Source organism: Gasterosteus aculeatus, chromosome X (assembly GCF_964276395.1).
Source record: "Gasterosteus aculeatus chromosome X, fGasAcu3.hap1.1, whole genome shotgun sequence".
NCBI classification, from domain to species: Eukaryota; Metazoa; Chordata; class Actinopteri; order Perciformes; family Gasterosteidae; genus Gasterosteus; species Gasterosteus aculeatus.
This window is the reverse complement of record NC_135698.1, coordinates 19,226,662-19,246,601: the sequence shown is the minus strand read 5'-3', so window position 1 is coordinate 19,246,601 and position 19,940 is coordinate 19,226,662. Positions and strand designations below refer to the sequence as shown.

General features: G+C 41.0%; 1 protein-coding gene across 2 annotated transcripts; it reads left to right on the top strand.

Annotated features, from left to right (window-relative positions):
- Nucleotides 1-74: 74 nt before the first annotated feature.
- Nucleotides 75-19,905, top strand: iqch (IQ motif containing H). 2 transcript variants are annotated; one of them, XM_040162864.2, is made up of 21 exons: nucleotides 75-244; nucleotides 468-590; nucleotides 692-786; nucleotides 929-1,004; nucleotides 1,384-1,503; nucleotides 3,235-3,331; nucleotides 3,544-3,630; nucleotides 3,750-3,943; nucleotides 4,056-4,601; nucleotides 5,921-5,987; nucleotides 6,855-6,938; nucleotides 7,038-7,189; nucleotides 8,086-8,358; nucleotides 8,495-8,686; nucleotides 13,018-13,138; nucleotides 13,319-13,605; nucleotides 16,410-16,568; nucleotides 17,851-17,973; nucleotides 18,442-18,503; nucleotides 18,901-19,009; nucleotides 19,179-19,905. In XM_040162864.2, the coding sequence occupies exons 1-21, from the start codon at nucleotides 194-196 to the stop codon at nucleotides 19,260-19,262; spliced, it is 3,102 nt and encodes a 1,033-aa protein (XP_040018798.2). In that variant the 5' UTR covers nucleotides 75-193; the 3' UTR covers nucleotides 19,263-19,905. The 2 variants fall into 2 exon arrangements, with proteins under 2 accessions (XP_040018798.2, XP_040018801.2); XM_040162867.2 differs by lacking the exon at nucleotides 16,410-16,568.
- Nucleotides 19,906-19,940: the final 35 nt, after the last annotated feature.

Genomic DNA, 19,940 nt, shown 5'->3' with positions numbered 1-19,940 from the left:
TTTGCTGCCTTTGAAACGAAGGTTGGCCCGTTGTGGTGGTTTTGAGTAGATTATACTGCCTAAATTAGCCTCTTGTTGTCATGGCAGCGAGTAGGTTACTGTGTGAAGACCTGTGATTCATTTGAGGTCTTCATTATGAATATAAAATATTGTAATATTATTATCCTTTGTATTATTTTCAACTGAATATACTATGTCGGAGACAGTTCAAAACGAAGATAATTTGGGAGCAGTTCTGTTTCAGGTAATGGTGACTACCTCAGCTTAGAACCCATTTTGCTAGATAGCGTTAATATAGCATTAACGTTAGCTAGCTGTTGGCTAAGTCAACGGGGTATTTGAGGATTTTCAAACCTCAAATACATTTAGATTAACTACCAAAGCACAAGAACAAGTTTGAAGCTTGGCAATTTATGGGCCAGATATCTACACTAGTTTACGTTAAATCACATAACTGCATTTTACAGGTTCAAGAGGATTTGAAACAACTCAAATGTGCTCTTGAGAACATAACTGTCAATGAAAGAGGGGAAACACTGGACATTCAAGCTCTGGATGCTGCCATCGGCAAGACAGAAAGAAGCCTCAGGGTGAGGATGCTTCACGCAAAATAACTACAGAATATATATGTATCTTGGATTATTTTGATCATATTTTATATGCTTATTATTTAATATATCTATGTAAATAGAAGCATGCAGATGATTATCTGAAAACGGTGTCAAAGCAGTTGCTGGTCCTTCCAAGAATTCAAGACTTGCAAAAGAAGAAACAGATTCCCAAATGGTAAGTGAGGAGAAACTCACATGTTACTTTTTATAGTGCTAAAACCTTTTTATGCACCATCTCGTTGTTAGAACTCTTACCAAGTATCTTTAGAATTGCATAGTGGTGTGAGTTGTTGGAGTGAAATAAACCCATCGTACAGGAAACCTGACCTGGAGAGTATCCAAGATGTGTGTCCACAAAGGGAAGCCATTCCTGGGGCCTCGCCTCGGGAAAAGGTAGATCATTCTTTATTTTGTTGAGAAATAAAAACAAATTTATTTACATAGTAATACAGAGTATACGGTACAGTGTATACACTGCAGTGAGGTATATCATTATTTATTTTGTTCAATTTATTTACATGGCTTGTATACTGTACATTGTGCAAGCTACAATTTAAACTGTAGTTAGGTAAGTTAGAAATGTAATTATTCTATGGCATTACACATTAAGACACTCAAGACCAACACAAGGTGATATGGTGTGTTGGAGAAGCACAGGAGACAAAGGAGAAGAAAAAATACTTTTCGGCTTCGCAAAACAATTCGTACATTTGAATTGTTGATATTGACTTAACTCAAGTTTTGAAGCTTTTCTTGTATCTGTCTTGATTAGCACAAGTCAGCTTTAACCAAGCGTTCTTCGCATAATCCTGCTCATCCAAACAACAGAGCTGTTATGCATCAGACATTTGGGATATCACTCCCTGATGTCCACAAGAGGAAGACAAATAAAGTAAGTCAGACCACAATCTAGATTAATATACAATATTTAGCTGTAATTGAATTTTGATGTAAAGTGTACGGTTTTACAGTAAATACTATGATTTTAAAAATGCTAGTTAACTTAAGTCAGACTCTCTGTGAAATGAAGGTGCTTTTTTCAGGATGATGTTCTCAAATGTGTTGCCAGATTGAGTAGTTTACATAACAACCATGGAATGTTTCAACTGCCCACAACAAACCTCCACAACAAATACATTCATTCGAATAGATCCGCATTTGCCTTGTTCGACTCGTCTTCCTCCTTTCATCCCCGAGCCCGGCCCAGTTGTTTGAGGGCCACAGGTGGAACCCAATCACGGGGATTACACCTGGAAAGAGAGAAAGAGAGAACCAAAGACGCAGGAAGCTGTCTTGCCCCCGCCTGACACGTAAAATAAACTATAAAAACACATTGGAAGGCCTTACAAGAGGTCCAGCTACAACCAAGATGAATTGGATATCATCACTCCTTTCCCTGATGCTCACTCCTTTATCTCCAGGATAGACCCTTTATGCTGGAGTAAAGAGTGATGGTACAAGTCTGCATTAATAGGTGTTTCAAGCATCTTGTTCAGAGAGACAGGGACATAAAGGTCACTCACTGGCTTAATGGGGACAGCTAGCACTTGTCACAGCAAACAAATTAATCTTCGCAAAGGTCGGCATTACTTTTAGAAATGTTTTACACATTTTATTTTCCAATATCTGTGGTGATCTATACCTGACGTGAGAAATAGCGGCCAAGACTGTCACCCTGATATGGGAGAGATGGAAGTGCTGGCTGCAGAATGCGGAAAGCAGCAGATTGCAGCACATCAGCATTCTTCTAAAGAAACAGGCGCCTGATTGCTGTGCTATGGTCTACTGGTTTACAGCTGTCTCAGGACAGAAATGGCTACCTGGTCCAGCATGCCAATAAGACAGCCGTGGCTTCCCCAACTGCTAACTACTGGCTCTCTGCCTGCTGCCTCCTCCTGCAACTCAGGCCAGCTCGTCTCCACTCCACACTCATGCCAGGAAATGAGCTTTTGCATCTTAGCAATTTTGCCACCTTTTCCCAACCCCATCTGAAACAGATGTGTGCCTTTGAGGGGATATTCTCCCAGCACCTGGCTACTACCTGAGGCCTGTCAAAGAGCTCAGTGGTCTGAAAATAACAAAGGAGAAGACGTTAGGTGGAAAGTCTGGAGAATAAGCACAGCAAAAACGTGGTTTTCTGACTAATGATGCATTTTAACCCGTTTTTTAAGGCCAGAAGAATTAACTTTAAACAATACAACTTTATACAACTATTTACATTCTTTGAAGGTTAAGATACCCCTCAATCTTGGATACTATGGATTGATTGAGGGGTTACAGGATAGTTGCCATTGCCCACTTTAAATTCTGTCTGTGATCATGTAGGTATCTTAGTTCTCTGACTGGAGTATGATTAATGGTTGGTTATCTCCTACACAGAACGGTTTCTCCGGAAAAGAAATACATTTTGTTGAAGAAAAACCCCCACTGAATTTAAAGATGCTCAAGGTCTCAACATGTCACTGTTTCATTAAGTTAGATTAAGCAGTTAAGTCCAGTTCCCATTGACTGTTGTCAATGATATTTTTGCACCAGTAAGTAGGAATTACTGGTTTGGTAGTATTGCTTTGGTTTGATTATTACAATGTTTCAACATCTGATCTTATGAAAATGTTCTGTTAAGGCAAGGCCTGATGAAATACTCACTGGCCCTGTGGTGAGTCCTCTGGTCACAAAGTCCCGCCGTGGCCTGGCGAAGCCAGAAGAAGACGTGGGGACAGGTAAAACATTTTATTCACCTCAGCACCAACACATTCATACTAACTTAAACATGTAAGTGTACATGTCAGGAATTTTTAGCTGGCAGCCACCTCATATTCAGTAGCATATAACTAAATAGAATTAGCTTTCCAAGTTGTTGTTGCATATTATTTTTCAAATCTTCAAGCCATTTTTTAGCTTAAGTTATTCTTCTATTTCATGTTTTCATCAGTGCCAAATACAAATGTGCTTCAAATGGCGAAACAGCACGAGGCAGCGTCTTTTCACTCCAGAGAGGATTCACTCTCTCCAAAGACAGGTCTGCTCAGTGACTCCGCTGTAGCACAGACAGCTGCCACTTCAATACACGTGGATGACTGTTTTCCACTGATCGATCCCTGATAAAGTATAGTTAAGCCTGTTTATTTGTGACTCCAGGTCGGATAAGCGTGATGTCCAGGTGTCACAAGCAGCTAAAATCTGAAACGGAACCTGGACCCAGCTGCACAACCATAGACAGAGAGTGGACACCCACCTGCATCAAGGCTCCACCTCCTTCCGCATCCTCCAACAGCATGGAGCACAGGGGCATGATGCCAGGCACCAACGGCCTTATCCCCATAAGCCCTCACGTAAGATCACTGTACACGTTTTAAATATACAGCATGTTGAATATAATACATAGAAACGTGAAAAAAGATAGCATTTCAATTATTAAAGTCTACATTTGTCTGTGTTCTTTAGAATCTACCCCTGGGAGGACCAGTAAATACCAACGAATACGACTTTACCATCTTAATGGGACGCACTAACTCAAAGGCGGGAGATTTCCGTCACTTTAAGCAGAGCTTTAGCTTGTGCTGGAGCACTGTGGTAGATGCCCTGGAGGCCCTGGAGAAGCTGCTCAGGCACTTTGCTGTGCCACTGGCCAGAGTGAGCGGGCTACGGCTGGTGGAGTTGGGCCATGTTTGGGAAAGTGGTTGGTTACAGGGTCCTCTAAAGACCGGCTTCCTCTCAGTGCTGGAGAACCGGGAGGAGGTGTTGGTTCTGCTCTCACGCCCGGGTCAGCGCTACAAGGGAGAGGGAGGCATCGAGGCGGCTGCCGTCCACATTCAGTCCTGCTGGAGGCGCTACTTGGCCCGTACGGCCTTCCTGCGCCACTGCCGGCGCAGGTGGGCGGCAGACACCATAACTGTCTCATGGCTGATGCTCACTCAGAAGCGCCACGTGAGGAAGGCCCTACAGGCCCGTCGTTCCAGACAACTGGAGAATTTCCACGGCAGAGCCAAGGTGATGTTGCGTATAATCACCGTGTAATTTCTCTCTCTCTCTCTCCCTCTCTGGCTTAATATTGCTGCTTGCTTAACCTTTCAAAGTTTGTTTCTATTGTTTTGACCTTGTAATCAGAATTAGAGACAGATTACAAATGTTGATGTATGTGGCAACTGCATTGGAGGTATTATCATGTATTTTCTAAAGTGGGTTATTTGTATAATATCTTTCTATAAATGACAGTATAAAAGTATAGACAGAAATGGGGGTGATGTCATGTCAATAAAAATGAATAAGGTTTTGTAACTTAAAAATAGATTTGCTGCTTTGATACTTCTGGTACGAGTAACAAAAACACAGGACAGTATAGGGGAGCGATGCTCCAGATGAACAGAATAGAACAGCATGAAAGGATCAGGACAAAACCAACAGAGGGAGAAAGTGGGACTGATGAACAATAGAGAACAGCAGAAATGAAGAGTGCGATGGATGAACAGTTGAGAACTGAAGAAATATAGAGCAGTTAAACTGCAGCCCCATTGATAAAGCAATAAAAAAAACAGTAATTATGAGGGCAAGAGGTAATTGCAAAAAGGTTTAACAAAGGTATTAAAACGCTGAATTACAGTACATCTAACGGTAACTAAATATTTAATAACATGGTTTAAGTATTTAAATACCAAAAATGTGTAGTGGTTGTTTTACGTTAGGAAATGATTGTGAATGTGTAGTTAAGTGGGACACACGCAGCTATTGGTTTGATAAGAATATTCATTAAGCCGGTACAATATCCAAACTCGTTTCATTTAATCATGCAACTGAATCTTACTTCCTTTTGAGTCACAAAGACAAATTTACTACATGAGATAGTTTCCCCAAAACTCATAATGTTCTGCACATTTTTACCCATTCAGCATAGATGTCGTGTCTGTGCTGTCATCTGGGTTGAACATCTTTTTAGACTGCTGACAAAATACTAATTAGTACCGACAAGTTCATTTAGTTTTAACATCTCTGTGCGTGTATACATGCACTAAATGTATGTCCTCACTCTTAAAACATTCATACCCTGTTAATTAAGCCAGCTAATCTCCCCCTGGCAGTAGCATCATGTACCTTGCTGATTGAATTAATTGTGGGAAGATAATGCTAAAGTAAACGCTTAATTTAATTACGGTGATATTTTATGCTTGGTTTGGTTCTGTTAGCCCAGAGAGAGATTGGCTTGATGTGTTTTATCCATGTAATGATGATTTGTGTGTGCGTGCGTGTGTGTGTATGAAAGTGTGTACGCATCCAAGCAGCGCTTTCTGATCACTCCTTTTCTCCATCCCCAGCATCTGGCAGCCAACTGGAAACGCATCCAGTCCTCCAAGAGGACCATTATCCACATCCCTTCATTAGGTGGCTTTCTGTGCCTGCTGCACACACACACACACACATCTGATGTAGCAGCAGTCTCACCACTCTGCTGCCCCAGTCCGCGGCCCCAGTGGAGACACTCTGTCTCGTTGAAATAGCTCTCTGCAGGAAAGCACTCACGGGGTGATGGCGGTCCCCATGCTCGGGAACTGAACAATTTAGTTCCATTGCCATTTAATTTGCAGATTAAGAAAATGAAAAGCTATTTCGGTCAAATATTTGCAAGAGGTCTTATTTTATTGCTATGCAGAAAAAACACACAAAATATGAAGACGATTTTGTGTTTTTGCAGTAGACAGACTGCAAACTATGATCCCTTCTTGTTCTATTTTCACCATGGCACTCACAGTCAGACTGTAATCAGGCATGTGCATTGTAAATCATTGAACGATTGTCTGAAATTATTAAGCCTAATTACTAGCAGATGGAATGCTTTATTTGCACTTGGGGGGGCTTCAGAGAGTGCTGTGTGAGCAAGGATAATTAGAAAGTTGAACCCCATTGTTGTTAATTAGCATGAATCCAATCATTTAATTACTTTGATTCAGTTGAGAATTGTCTATCAGACGGAAATGCAGACAGACATGAAGTAAAATCATGGCAGCCCCACTGAATGTAGCTCTACGGTGACTGGACATGGTGCAACTGGATGGCCGGCACACTGCACCTGCTAGTTATTGGGCTGATTGCCCTGCTGTGTGTCTTTAGACGCAACTAAACCTTCCCCCAAGTCGAGCGCACATGAGAGTAGTTGGACAGATCTGCATATTTTTAATAAAGCCATGTTAGAGATGACATGAATCCTTCTTTGAAAGCTGTGTACACACTTTTGTGACCTCGTTGGAATAGGATACTCACAAAGCCAGCGTATGAACTTGAGGGGATATGACATCCTACAGAACATCCAAATAAGCAGACTGTGTGATATTCGAGGTAGGAGCTTTTTCTCCATCCTCACTGCCGTATACGCACATTCACGTTCTCAGTCCGCTTTCATGTAAACATTCTCTCATTGTCTACATACGTTTTAAGATGAAAACGTGGACGTGATCTACGTATGTCCACGACTTCTCAGAGATGACATTTTGCACTATTACACCCGCCTCCTGGAGTGTGGTGGAGCCTCATCCTCCTCGGCCAGACGCTTCGTCATCCTCACACCTGAGGCTATCGATTATTTCCCGGTAAGATGGATCACGTTTGCATTTTGTGCATTCCGTTTTTCAGCAGGATCTTAAAAGTGTGTGTAGAGGAAGGACTCTGTTGTATCGTAATGTCGAGGTGCACAATTCACAAACATCTGTAGTTTGTGAATTGTCCTCTAGAGGGTACTAGAAAATACTGCATCTTACAGTTGTCCTGCACTCAATTTTTAAAAATGTATCATTCTTTCTTACAACTTTTGAAATAAGTATGCAAACTAGAGCTGTATTCATTTTCACTTAAATAAAAAACGTTTAATGGTCTCTAGCTGGTGTTCAGTAAATAATTAGATTCCATATTAATTGGTTTTATTATCAGTTTATTCTATCTAACTGCAACATTTTCAAAACTTCTGAATAGTGCAATAAAATGAAGGTGTTATAGTATTGTCATTTTACATCCAGCCATTCTATCCATCTTTTTCTTTCTATCCATTTGCACTAGATTAAAATGCAACATGACATGGTCTTCTTCATTTCTTTTTATTGATTTTCCTGCTGTTTGGTTGTTAAACTGTGCCAGGCGTGTTGCTGAGATGAATGACTGCTACCCATTGCTGGCAGCGCATTCTGCCACTGACAGAAGGGATAATTCCATGTGGATCAAATAAATACAGATGTGAAGTAATTAGTTATATTCCCAAGGAGCTCATTGCTAGCACACATTAAAGATGTGAAGAATAGGCGAGGCCTCCCACAGACACATTTTATCAATTCAACCTGCTGAAATACAGGAGAGGTTAAAACCCTGCTGGCTACTACAATAATAGATCTTTTGTGTGTACACGGTGATAAATCGGGTCAAAAAACAGCACCTAGAAAACACACTTAGAACTCTTAGCTGCAGTGGAAATCCTTTTTCTTGTCCTTCCTTCCAGACCCATAACCTGTGCCTATCCACACTGCTAAAGTACAGTCCACGCACCCTGAAGCGCATCAAGCACCTGATCCAGGGCAAGCAGGCCTATATTGTGGGCGGGGTGGCCCATGCGGATGACCTAGCGGTGGCTGATGAGCTGGGAGTGCCAATCCTGGCTTCAGAACCGGCTATTGCACGGCTGCACAGCACCAAATCTGGAGGAAGGAGGATCTTTTCCGGGGCAGAGGTTGATGTCTCCCCGGGTCGAGGAGACATCTACACGCTCAACCAGGTGAGAGATCAAAACACAACTGCATTGACAGACAGCATTAGAGTATGAGGTATTTTGTCAGTGCCTGGTAACACAGATAACACTTTCACGTTTACTGTGTTTTGTTTGTAATTCAAACGTCTCTCTCTTGGTTTAGCTCCATGAGACACTGGCTGGACTCATGGCTCAAAATATCGATGTGCATCGCTGGCTCTTCAAGATGGACTCTGAATACGGAGGCTCTGGCACAGCGTACTGTGACACACGTCATCTGAGCTGCTATAACTGGGCTCTGCAGGAATGCCATCGTTATGGTCCTGAGCTATGGAAGAAGAGCGAATGGATTCAGGTAAAGATGTGTCTCAGAGGATTACGTTCTTCGCTCCCCGTCATAAACTATAGAAACAATTCTTAGAAGCGCTTTCATACAATTTGCAATTTTTATTGAATTTGCTAGAATTTTGGTTTGTGTGTATTTGTTTCCATTATTACTTCTGCCAAAATTGATGCTTTTTACTATTATGCCTTTTTTATGGCTCCCTCCCACAAAGCTTTGGTTTTAGAGATCTGTAATACCAATAAACTTTATTGCTATGATTATTACACCCATATCAATGAGGGATCGGCCATCTAATGTTAACATGCTGAGTAGAAAATTAACAGACAAATCCTAGTTGTGATGGGACAGTTCAAAGGGTTTGATTCACTTCTGTCATTGAAAAGCTAAAGTCACAGTGGGGTCAGAGGAATTAATCAATTAGCCCAGAGTGGATGTTTTATGTGAACACAAGGCTGGGCCCTTCATTCCTACAGTATTTTGAGCACCGTCCCCAGAGTCACAGAACATTAAATAGACAGATGAAATATCTGTTTATACACACAGCCATTAACCATTTTCCGACCAGTGTTGATGTGTTGGGGAGAACAGCAGTGAACTACTCTATATATCTGTATATCTTTTTTGAAAACATAGTAGTAGTAATCCAGAAGCCCTGAAGGTACAGTGTATCGTCAGATAAACGACCCCCCAACAATTCAATTCAATCAAATTCAATTCTTTAATCGAAGCTGTTTGCTTCTATTATCACAGCACTGAGCTTTCAGTGTCTGTCCATAACAATCACTGGTTAGGTCTGGGTCATTGGTACGGGGAGCATGTGATGAAAGTGCTTTATGTAGTGTTTAAAGCGTGACCCTGTAATTATTCTATAACTTACACAGTCTCCTCAAAAAATTAAGAGCAGATAAAATACATTTAATCATTTGTAATCATTTGTCCATTCATTTGTTACAGATGCAATCTGTACGCAGCTTCTGAGCCCCTGGCTCTTATTTCTCATATGCTTACAAAGTAGCCTTTGATTTTCTGTCATGTGTTAATTACCGTATTTTGCCATTTAACTGGGAGCTTTGTGTAAACTAATTACAGCCTAATGATTGTGGGCTTGGAGCCCAACGATTTTACTCTTTATTCCATTTGAAAGAACAGCAGTCATCTCGAGCTTCTTACGGCTCACTCTGTTTTTGGTTTCTATTAGCTCCTTCTTTGATTCATATTGCGCGTGCAGTGCCGGGCTGTAATTGTTGTGCCGTTGGAGCTGTTAATTACGGCAGAGGGGGGGCTGAGCCACAGCCAAGGTCCATAATGGTGGCTGAGGCCGCACAGGAAAGTAAATGGGGTTTGTTTCACCAGCTGGGGTCCCATGGAGAGGGAAGAGTGCCGAGGCCCCCCCAGTGTAGGCCAGCAGCCTCGGGGCTTCTGGGCCATATGGACACAACACTTTAACTGCCCTTTTTTTTCTACACCTTGCTCTTTTAATCAAAGCAAAGCCAACATCATGTGTTTTTCATTGTATGAATTGTTTTGTAATACGTTGATTTCCTATCAAATGTATCGGCCCTTTAATGGATCACATTGTCCCTCGGCTGTACATGCGTATATTGGAGATAGCCACAATCTTGTTGATTAGATAGAAACACATGAATATTTGATACCAGTGTATCTCATCGCCTCTCCTCACAGCAGAACCTGAATGGATGCTGTTTTAAACATGGCCGTATACTTTGAGGTATAACACTCATTAACTTACTCCTTTACCGAAAAGAGCTGGACCTAATTGCAATAGCGGTGACGGCCAGTGAACGGGATACATGCTGAATACTTGCAAGCATTTAAGCAATACATGTTTGAAGCTATGTTCGTGATAATATTAGCTATTAAATTAATTATTGATGCAAAACAAATTATCAAATGAATCATTTTAAATATTAATTCAAAATTACCAAGGCTATCGCCAATATAATTGTTTACCACAAATACCAAACAAGTGATGATTGATTACACAAACGTGTTTTACAGTTCCGTGGAACGTGCCGTAACCTTTATAATCCCCGGAAGGGTTAGATCAGACTTAGCCTCAGTCTGCGCAGACTGTGTGCATACTTTTGTAATTATTGCTCGTTGTGAAGGGCTCAGCATGAAGAAGTCTGACTCACAAGAATGCCATGTGGTCTTTCAGAATAATACCAACAATCACATCCCTTCTGGCTATGTAAGAGAAAGGATGAAAGGGTACCACATCAAGAAGGAGGAGGCTTTTGCATGCACAGAAGTCTACTAGATGGCGTGTTTCTCTGAATACTGCGAGGCCCTCCGCCTCCAGCACAATCACTCTGCCTTCAGAAAGCCCCCGGGCCTCTTTTAGCATTTACACAGAGAGAGGTTAAAGACATGTAGATCCTCACCCGTGCAACGCCTGAAGGGGGCCACACACACTTTTAAGCGCTCACACAGCTTGCACATGGATCATTAGGCACAAGAGGGTGAAAATTACACCTAATAGCGTCAACAGATGGAGCATTTCTTTTTGCCACGCCGGGTACAAGCTGATCTTGAGCAACACCTTATTTAGGTAAAGTTTGTCAACAAAATGGGTCATTTGATAATCACTACCACTGAAGAGGTACAGGCGCATTTTTGTACAGATGTTTTCTGTCTAAATAGTGTGCAGTCCGCGATTGCATGGAGGAGTTTAAAAATATATGATGTTCAGCCTTTATTTAATCAACCGGAATTTGCGTTAATGAGATGTTAAAACATTTCCTTCGGCCCCTGTTTGATCCAAACAAGTGTCCAAGTCTTTGATTGGTTCTTTTCCTTGACTGCATTGAAGTTCGTAGTGTCTTTGGTGCGTTGCTTTGGCCACTAGACCAGAGACAAGGAGACTGTAACTTATGTTGCTTGTTCCAAATGAAATCATTGGTGGGTTTTAGTAAATTGAGGTTGCAGCTTATGTAGGACGATACTACGGGAAATAAATATTCCTTCAAAACGCGTCACTAGTCACGTTGTGTCCCTTTATTCCAGAGACGTACTGTAGCTTCTCAGTGGTTTCGCTGTGTAATGGAGAGATGAAATAGCAATCAAAGAGGCAGGTTAACGTCTATTTTATTTATGACCAGATTGCTTGGCTTTATGTGGACACCAAGCAAAGCCTGAATCCTATCACAGGGCACTGTACGCAGTTTAAGTCCAAATAATTTATTGCAAAATACCTCTCTTTCTTTTTTTGCCCTGTCCTGCTGTGTCTTTGAACTGCATAGGCAAAGTCCTGGGGTGAGCTTGCTCTTCCGTTGAAAATGACAACCGTTGCCTTACACTTTTTGCCGCACCATTGTGTGCTTTATGGCTTGTATAGGGGGAATCACTGAGTAGCGTTTGACCTCGCCTCTTACAGTACTTGAATATGATGATGGCTGTTACATGACTGGAATATCAACAGCGTAATCTCCAGTCCTGTCTCCAGCGAAGCCGACAGCGTGCACGCAAAAGCAAAGTAACTCTCTGAGTGGAACGACGAAACAGCAAAGACATTATTTTCCATTCAGACTTGAGTTTTCTTTCAGGGAGGTTTCACGTGTTTTATTGTGTATGACCGAATTAAATTCCTGTCTAATGGTCATATGCAGACATTATTACATACAGAACCCTGTACTTAAAATAAGACTCAGCAGTTGTACTTGTCATGCAGTCCACACATAGCATTCAATTTATCGGTTTTAAAACAGAATACATTTGCGGCGTGCAATAGAGTTGTTGTTCCTTTTATCACAGCGTTGTCAGAGGAAACGGTGTACTTGAGTTGCCAAACTGTTCAATAGACACCTAAAACAAAAGTTAGATAATTAACGGCATAATTAAGTGGTGAAACCATTACGGCATTTCCCAGTTACAGAAACAAGAGTGATATCGATCCGAGTCAAGCCCTGATTGAGCCCCAGATAGAGGGGGTTAGCTTAGGCATTCATCAGCTGCCCAGTGAAGAGAGGTGTTATTGAGGGCAGGTGCTGTCTCTGTGGCCGTGAGTTAAAGCCATTAGACTCCTGAGGCCTTCTGATAATAGGCTGTCACTCATTCCCCGCACTATCCATCACACACTCGCACAGAAATCGAAGCAGCCACCAAAGGTCTCGAGGATAACAAGCCGTCACAGGAGCCATCCGGATAACACGAGGGCATTTCCAATAATGTAGACGGGACCCAGAAAGCTTTGATAATGGGACAAATGAAGTAGCGAGGATTTGTGAGTGACGGGTGTTTGACGAAACATAATGTCAGATGTGTCACCGACTCATGTTCAGCAGCTCCCTAATGCGTGCACATTAAATCTCTTTCTGCAGGAGTCCGTACAGCTCAGGTATTTAAATGAAGTCCCAGGGTGGCTTGCTCGTCACGCCCGGCCTGCTAAAACCTCCTGCTACCGCAACTGGGCCTGCTTCCTGAAGACCTTCCTCAAACAAGGTCAGATACCAATGATCAGAATCTGAAGGTTTTTATTTCCCATGTCCTCCCCAGTTCCCATATGTGGCCCGTCAGGTTTGATACTTTTCATCTTGCTTTTGTTGGTTATTAAACACAGAGGTTCAGATGCTGTTTGTTGTCTGTACTGCAGCCATTCCTCTGCTCTCACTGTGTGCCCAGGCGGTGTGGTGGAGGCCTACCCCCCTTCAGAATTGGTCAGCTGCCTCACCGTGGATCTGCTGCTAGACCCCGGGGGTGAGGTGACCATGCTCTCCTGTGGAGACCAGCTTCAGGGCTCCTGTCAACTGGAAGCTATAGGCTCCACTGTTCCTCAGACCTCTGTGAACCCAGAGACCTTGCAATCCATCAGCATGCGTGTTGGCCGGGCCTGTTTACAGCGCCTTATCGTGGGTTACGTCTCCGTGGACCTGGCTACCTTTTTGAACCGCAACACCGGGGAGCAAAAGGTAAGCTCACGCTACTACAATAAATATGGTCTGGGGTGTTTGCAGCATGCGGCGTCCAGGCTTTCTATTTACCCGTTTTAGTGTAAGAAATACTTTTTAAAGCCGGGTCAGGGATCCATAAGAGCGGATAGGTGTCTCCTCTACTGCTCCCCCGGGATTTGGGAAACAGGCGAGGCAAACAGTGGGTATGGAGACCAAATGTGTCACGAGGCCGCCTAATAAAGTGTCAGGTCTTATTGTGTCGATGCACTGAGTCCACCATTTAAGGCTTGCCCTTTAGCCTCGCCGTGCCGGGAAATTCCGAGGTACCTATTTTTCAGACAATAGGTCATTCTAAAGTGATTTGGCAGCTTCACGGGGATGCCCTGTCAGTGTTTAACACATAGCTTCATACCTGCAGTGGGCTGCTGAAATGTGTCTCGTTATTATAGCGAGGCGCCATCCAAGCTTTATCTCATTTGTCAAGATTAGGTTTTGCTGAAACCTTTTTGATTTATGATATTGGAAATGGGCTGGTTTATGATGGTTTAACCTTTGCTCCTAACATGTGGCTACATTGACTGCTTATTGATCCAGAGCTGTAAAATTAAATGCTTTGTTTATAATACGGTCTATATAATAATAAACTTTTTTTTATAGAAAGCATTACAGCTACTATACAGTTTTACAAAAGGGTATAAAAAAGAATGTGTTTTTTTTCTATTATTAAAAATACATCGGTTAGTAATGCATCTTCCTCTCCAGCACATTTTGGAAATATCTTCTATTTGTTGTGTTTACTATTGAAGCTTTATTTGTATTTGCATTGCTAATCTATTCTCAGTATAAAACATGGATCTGGAGGGCACGCTTACCACTAGAGGGTAGTCTCTTATGGATTAGACGCAGTGTGAGCAAAGCAGGGTTCAGACAATGCAATCTATATGTAGAACAATATAAATAATTATTTGTATTATTGATTCTTTTAGACTTAAAATACGGGTTTCTCTTTCCTGGAGGGTAGATTTTATTACATTGTAATAATTCAAATCTAAAAAATATATATAATATATACAGTATTTCTTACATTTTAGGATTTCATTCGATCCTTAATTTGTAATTTAAGTCAGGGTAAAATCAGAAATCATACCATACCAACTGCACCTGCTTTTTCTTTTTTACGCGATATAATGACAGCCTTAAAATTAATTTTCAGTTTCAATGTTGACACAAAATTGAAATGGATTCACTGACAGAATAATTAAGAACAGACTATAAACAGCTTCAATAGAGGAAGGAACATTAAAGACAGATTCTTAACCATCTCCCGCACACGGAGCAGACAGAGGAGAGCCACATGGGCAAACCTGTCTAGATTTAAACATCAATTTAGATTCAAACCTGTTGCTAAAGGCTGCCTACTTTATTTGATGGGAAGAAGTGGGTCACATATGTTTGCCCTTGCAGCCTTTCCTCACATTGTGGGACGGTGGGGCCCCAGCTGCAGCATCAGGGTTTTAATGAAAATGCAAGGCAATAGAAAACAGGTACAATCCAGGCTTACATTTCCCACGGCTTTGTTAGGAGTGACAATGAGACATTTGAGTACGATTTTTAGTGAGTCGAATGAGTGGCGCAGTGGAGTGTGTCCGTCACTCAGGCCCAGGTATCAACCCGATGCATCGAGGCTTGTGTCTGTCCAGTGGTAGCTAGTGCACAGAATACTGCTGAACTTTTGAAAAACATGAACTAAATACATTTCACGTGTTTAGATGTATACTGTCGCAACCATGTGTCACTATAATATTTAAATGTATTTTTTATATTTAGAGTAATTATTCAAATTATTCATTGGAAATGTTTCTTACAATTCACATAATATATATATATATATATATATATATATATACATACTATATTTATAGTTACCAACCTGAAATTTGCTATTGCTTTATCAATTATAAAAGAGCAACAATCAGAATAATTGATTCATTATTTTACAAATAAATATGGCAAATTTCTCTGGTTGATTTGCAGCTTCCCTTTGTCTTATGATATTGTAAACCTGCATATAATCAAAACACTGTAAGAAATTGAAACCTTTGAAAATGTGTTTTTTTCATCAAAAAAGGGTTAATGGAGAGACTAATTGGAGATTAATCAATGTTAAAAAAATAAATGGTATTTGCAGCCTGGGACCATAAATTATGATTTACAATGTATTTGAATTTAATAAAACATGTAAAATAGCGTAGAAAAGAATCAGTGCACATGCAAAGATATCAATGTGCTAGTGGAGATGAAATACTCAGGTTCCAGAAACTGCCGGGTTCCGACAGGCAGCGATTTGCATTCAGTGGCAGGACGTTTACTTTGACAAATAGGAACAGCAAAGGGAGGCAGTCGACTGCCACTTAGTTATTAACAAGTCCTTCACTGGTGATTTATTTGCCACTTTTGAGGAAAGGGCATAGCTATTAGGTTATTATTGGGAAAATTAGCCCGGTTTAAGCAGAAGGCTACGACCATACCTGACCCCTTAATATACTTATAATGATGCCATTTACCATACACATCTAACTTAGCCTCTCATCAGACCTGCGCCAAACAAACTACCGCGAGGCAGACTGAGCACAAACACGCAGGGGAGGATCTCTGTATTACCTACATCTGTCGAGCACACAGCATTAAGCGTGTTTTCCTTTCCCCTGCTTCGCAACATGCTGTAAGGATTTAAAGTTACTAACCACTCGTTTTATAAGGACTAGCAGGTGAAACAGCTTCCAGTTTCCCTCTGCTGGACACATGGTTGATGGTGTTTGCAGGTGTGGGCTATTGATCTGGACCTTGCATACAGTGACCAGCTGGCCATGACCCAGATGCTTCTGATGATGACTGGAGGAACGTTGAACTGCAGCACAGGCTGTTTAGAAGTGCCAATGCCAATCGAAGGAAAATGCAGCAAACCTCAGCATGCAGCCAAAGTACCGTTTGATATTTCCTTATAACGACCTTTTTGATAATGTGTCATTTTTTCTAAAACGGGAAAGGGCCCATTTTAAATGCGACATATTTAAAGTTGTATACTTTTACAGTGTCCTCAACAAGAAACAAACCACTAGTTCTACAGCAGGCTGAGACTTAAGAGGATATTATTGTACCACTACAGTAATTGCGAAGATAGATCAGTGGTTTGCTCTTCATTTTTGTTAAATACAACTAAATAATGTAATTACGCACTGAGCTCAATTGGTCTTTAGGTGCTGAATTCATTATCATTTTGATAGATGAGCCTAAATAATCAACACATTAATAATTCATAACATTTTCGTTATGCATGTGTATGCATGCTTGAACACCTCATCAACCTGGTGCCAGGGCTTAAACAATGGAGTCCTTTTATTAGCAGTATGCCCGAGTTTACGCTTGTTAATCCGCGTCTTGTATTATTTTATCAAACATTCATTTAGTCGGTAGCCTGGTGGTTCAGTGCAGCAGTTGAGCCACCGCAGTGGTTAATGGCTTTACCAGTGGCCATCATTAGGGGCATGCATATTACAAACACAATTAAATCCCTGTTGGACTCTTTTATTGTTGTGTGAGGGTCCTATGTTTGACAACCGCAAGCACACACCCATCACAGTGAATTATGGGCTATCTCCTGAGCTCGCAGGGGCTTAGGCCTGCTCTTTTTGTCTCCCGGAGGTGCTTGAGAAGCAGGAACATTTTTATCCTCTTGAGCCCTGCCACTTTTAAGTAATCAACCTCTCTAGTGTTACTTATGGCGCTCACATGCTCAGAACTCCTCCATTATGGCGATATGTATTGTGCGTTGAATAGTCCTATTGTGCATTTGGTGGTGCTTTTGTCTCAATTTTTGAATGCAAACCTTTGCAGTCCTGAAACTATGGTTTCTTTGATTGGCATCACACAATTAAGCTCATCTTGTATTTGGCATGTCTTCTTCCTCCCAGCAGTTAATTAAGAAAGGCCCAACAGTTTACCACCACATGTTCCCCACACTCATCATGTTTACTAATCACACCCCCCCCCCCCCCCCCCTCCACCTCAACAGTGACCCTAAGGACATGTGTATGGGGTTCAGCCATCTCCACTTCCCCCCCTTTTACACACCAATTACACTCAAAATCCAAGTGTAAATACACACTATCATTTTGTCTTTTCAGATTCAGGATGACTAATGGAAACAATCCTACTTCATTTTTTTGTCTCTTTCTTAATTTTTTCTTTCCTTTGTTTTTACAGCCTTCTGTGGTTAATCGTTATGCAGTTATTGGGAGCCACTTGTTTCACTCTAACCTCTCCATGTTGTACCATGATGTGTTCCTCATGGTGTGCAACAGTCACGGCATAGGATTTAACAACCAGGTAAAAATCTCTATATTGTCCTTACATTTTGTCAACTTACAGTATTTCAATGTTTGGTTGATCTCCGACAATTCTACACCTCAAAGTTTGTTTGGGACGTCAACTGGGAACAGATGGAGCTGTACAAAGTCTGAATACTTGCCACGTTTAAAGCCACTTGAGAAAATATTGAGGAGGTGTAAAGATTACATGTTGAAAATGAAAAGAAATATATGGACATGTGCAGTTAGAAAGAAAACCTCTTTATCTGGTATACTTATAGCATAACACACTGAACCGACAGTCAAGTTGCATTAGGGGTGAATAAGAAAATGTTTTAAAAAGGAAGAAGAATGTATGCAATGTAAAAGAGGATTACTTTAGTAAACTGTATCAGTGCAATGTTGAATCGCTGCAGTGCTCTTTTAATCGACACAATGTGATGATGGAGCTCTTCTATTCACTGTGTTTGTGTTTGTCAATCTGCAGGGGAAGCATGGAACAGTCTTTGCTATTTACGACAGCAGTGAGCGCTGCACCATCGGTATGATGTGAGTATTCTGCATCGCATCAAAGCCACGCACAGCTCTGGTCGTCAGGAGAAGATATTCTGAGCGTGTTTAAGTTAGTTTCATCCTTGTGTTCAAAAACACATAAAAGAACAGTAATGGATGAAGTGAATGAGATACTATTATAAATATTAAGGTGATACCTTTAACTTGGTAAACATTTCAAACTCAACATGTCAAACTGTTAAGCAGAGATTTCTTTAAGATATTTATCATTCTTTAGCTATAACAGTTAAATCCAGCGGCGCTCATCCCCCTAAAGAGGGAAGAAGTCTTCTGCTGAGAGTTTCATTTAACCGCCACCATTAGATGAACACGGTGATGGTTTCTTCGCTGGCAACGTGTTGGTAAACTCGTTTGTTTGGGGTGTCGTTGATAGAACAGTCTCTGAAGATCTCCAGGGAGCTCTGGTGACCTTTGCTCGGAATCTGTCAGTCATTCATCAGGAAATATCGCCGTCTAAAATGCAAGGAGAAACCAATTTTAAGGTACCGTGTTAATGACTTAACGATCGCTCCTCATCTATATCACGCAACTTGCGTCTTCAAATCACTTCTGGTGAGCTTGACTGATTTTGCTGAAATGAAAGATTGTTGTGGTGTGAGATAGTAATAAGTAGTAAGTTAACTTGTTTTATCTTTTGTTTTTTTCTTGGAGGAGCTGATCAAGAACATAGAAGACGTAGTGCAGATGACTGTTAGGAACAGAATGCGAGCTGTGGAAGATGAACCTGCTGCTTAAGACAGCTGCTTCAGTAATAAACTTGCCTTACAGAGTTGAGCTATCACATATTTGGCATCTTCAATGTGGAATTACAATGTGAATGTGTAAACCTCACAGATGAATTCATGTTGATCAAACATAGAGCTGAAAGAATTGCTGAAAAAACATTCTGACACAAAATCTGTGGTGAACCTTTTAGCTGCTTGAATATGGTTAAAGTCACATTTTGTGTTGGAAATTGCAGATCAATTATGCTTTTACTAGTGTGTCATCTAAGGAATATAGTAGTGTTGCTGGGTTGCATATTATTTTATTTATAGGTGGCATAGATTAGTATGTTGAGTATATTCTTTAGTGTTATTGTTTTGTGAGATGTTAAATTCATTTAATCTGTGAACTGGTCTCCACACACTACTTTGGTTTGTTTATGCAAATATTGTTCTGGCTGTAACTTGATTACATAAGCACCAATTCTGTTGGATCCCAATGTGTAATATGTTGTCGTTTTTCTTTTTTATTATATTGACTAATGTGTCTCAGATAAATGAAGTTGAATACTTCGTCATCAAAAATATCTTGCCGTCGATAAAAAATAAGATATGCTAGCCTGCCAGTGTTAGCAGGCTAAATATATAAAAATAATAAATAGAATTATTCATTATTTTGTTATTTGTGTTTTCTGACCTATGGTTCACA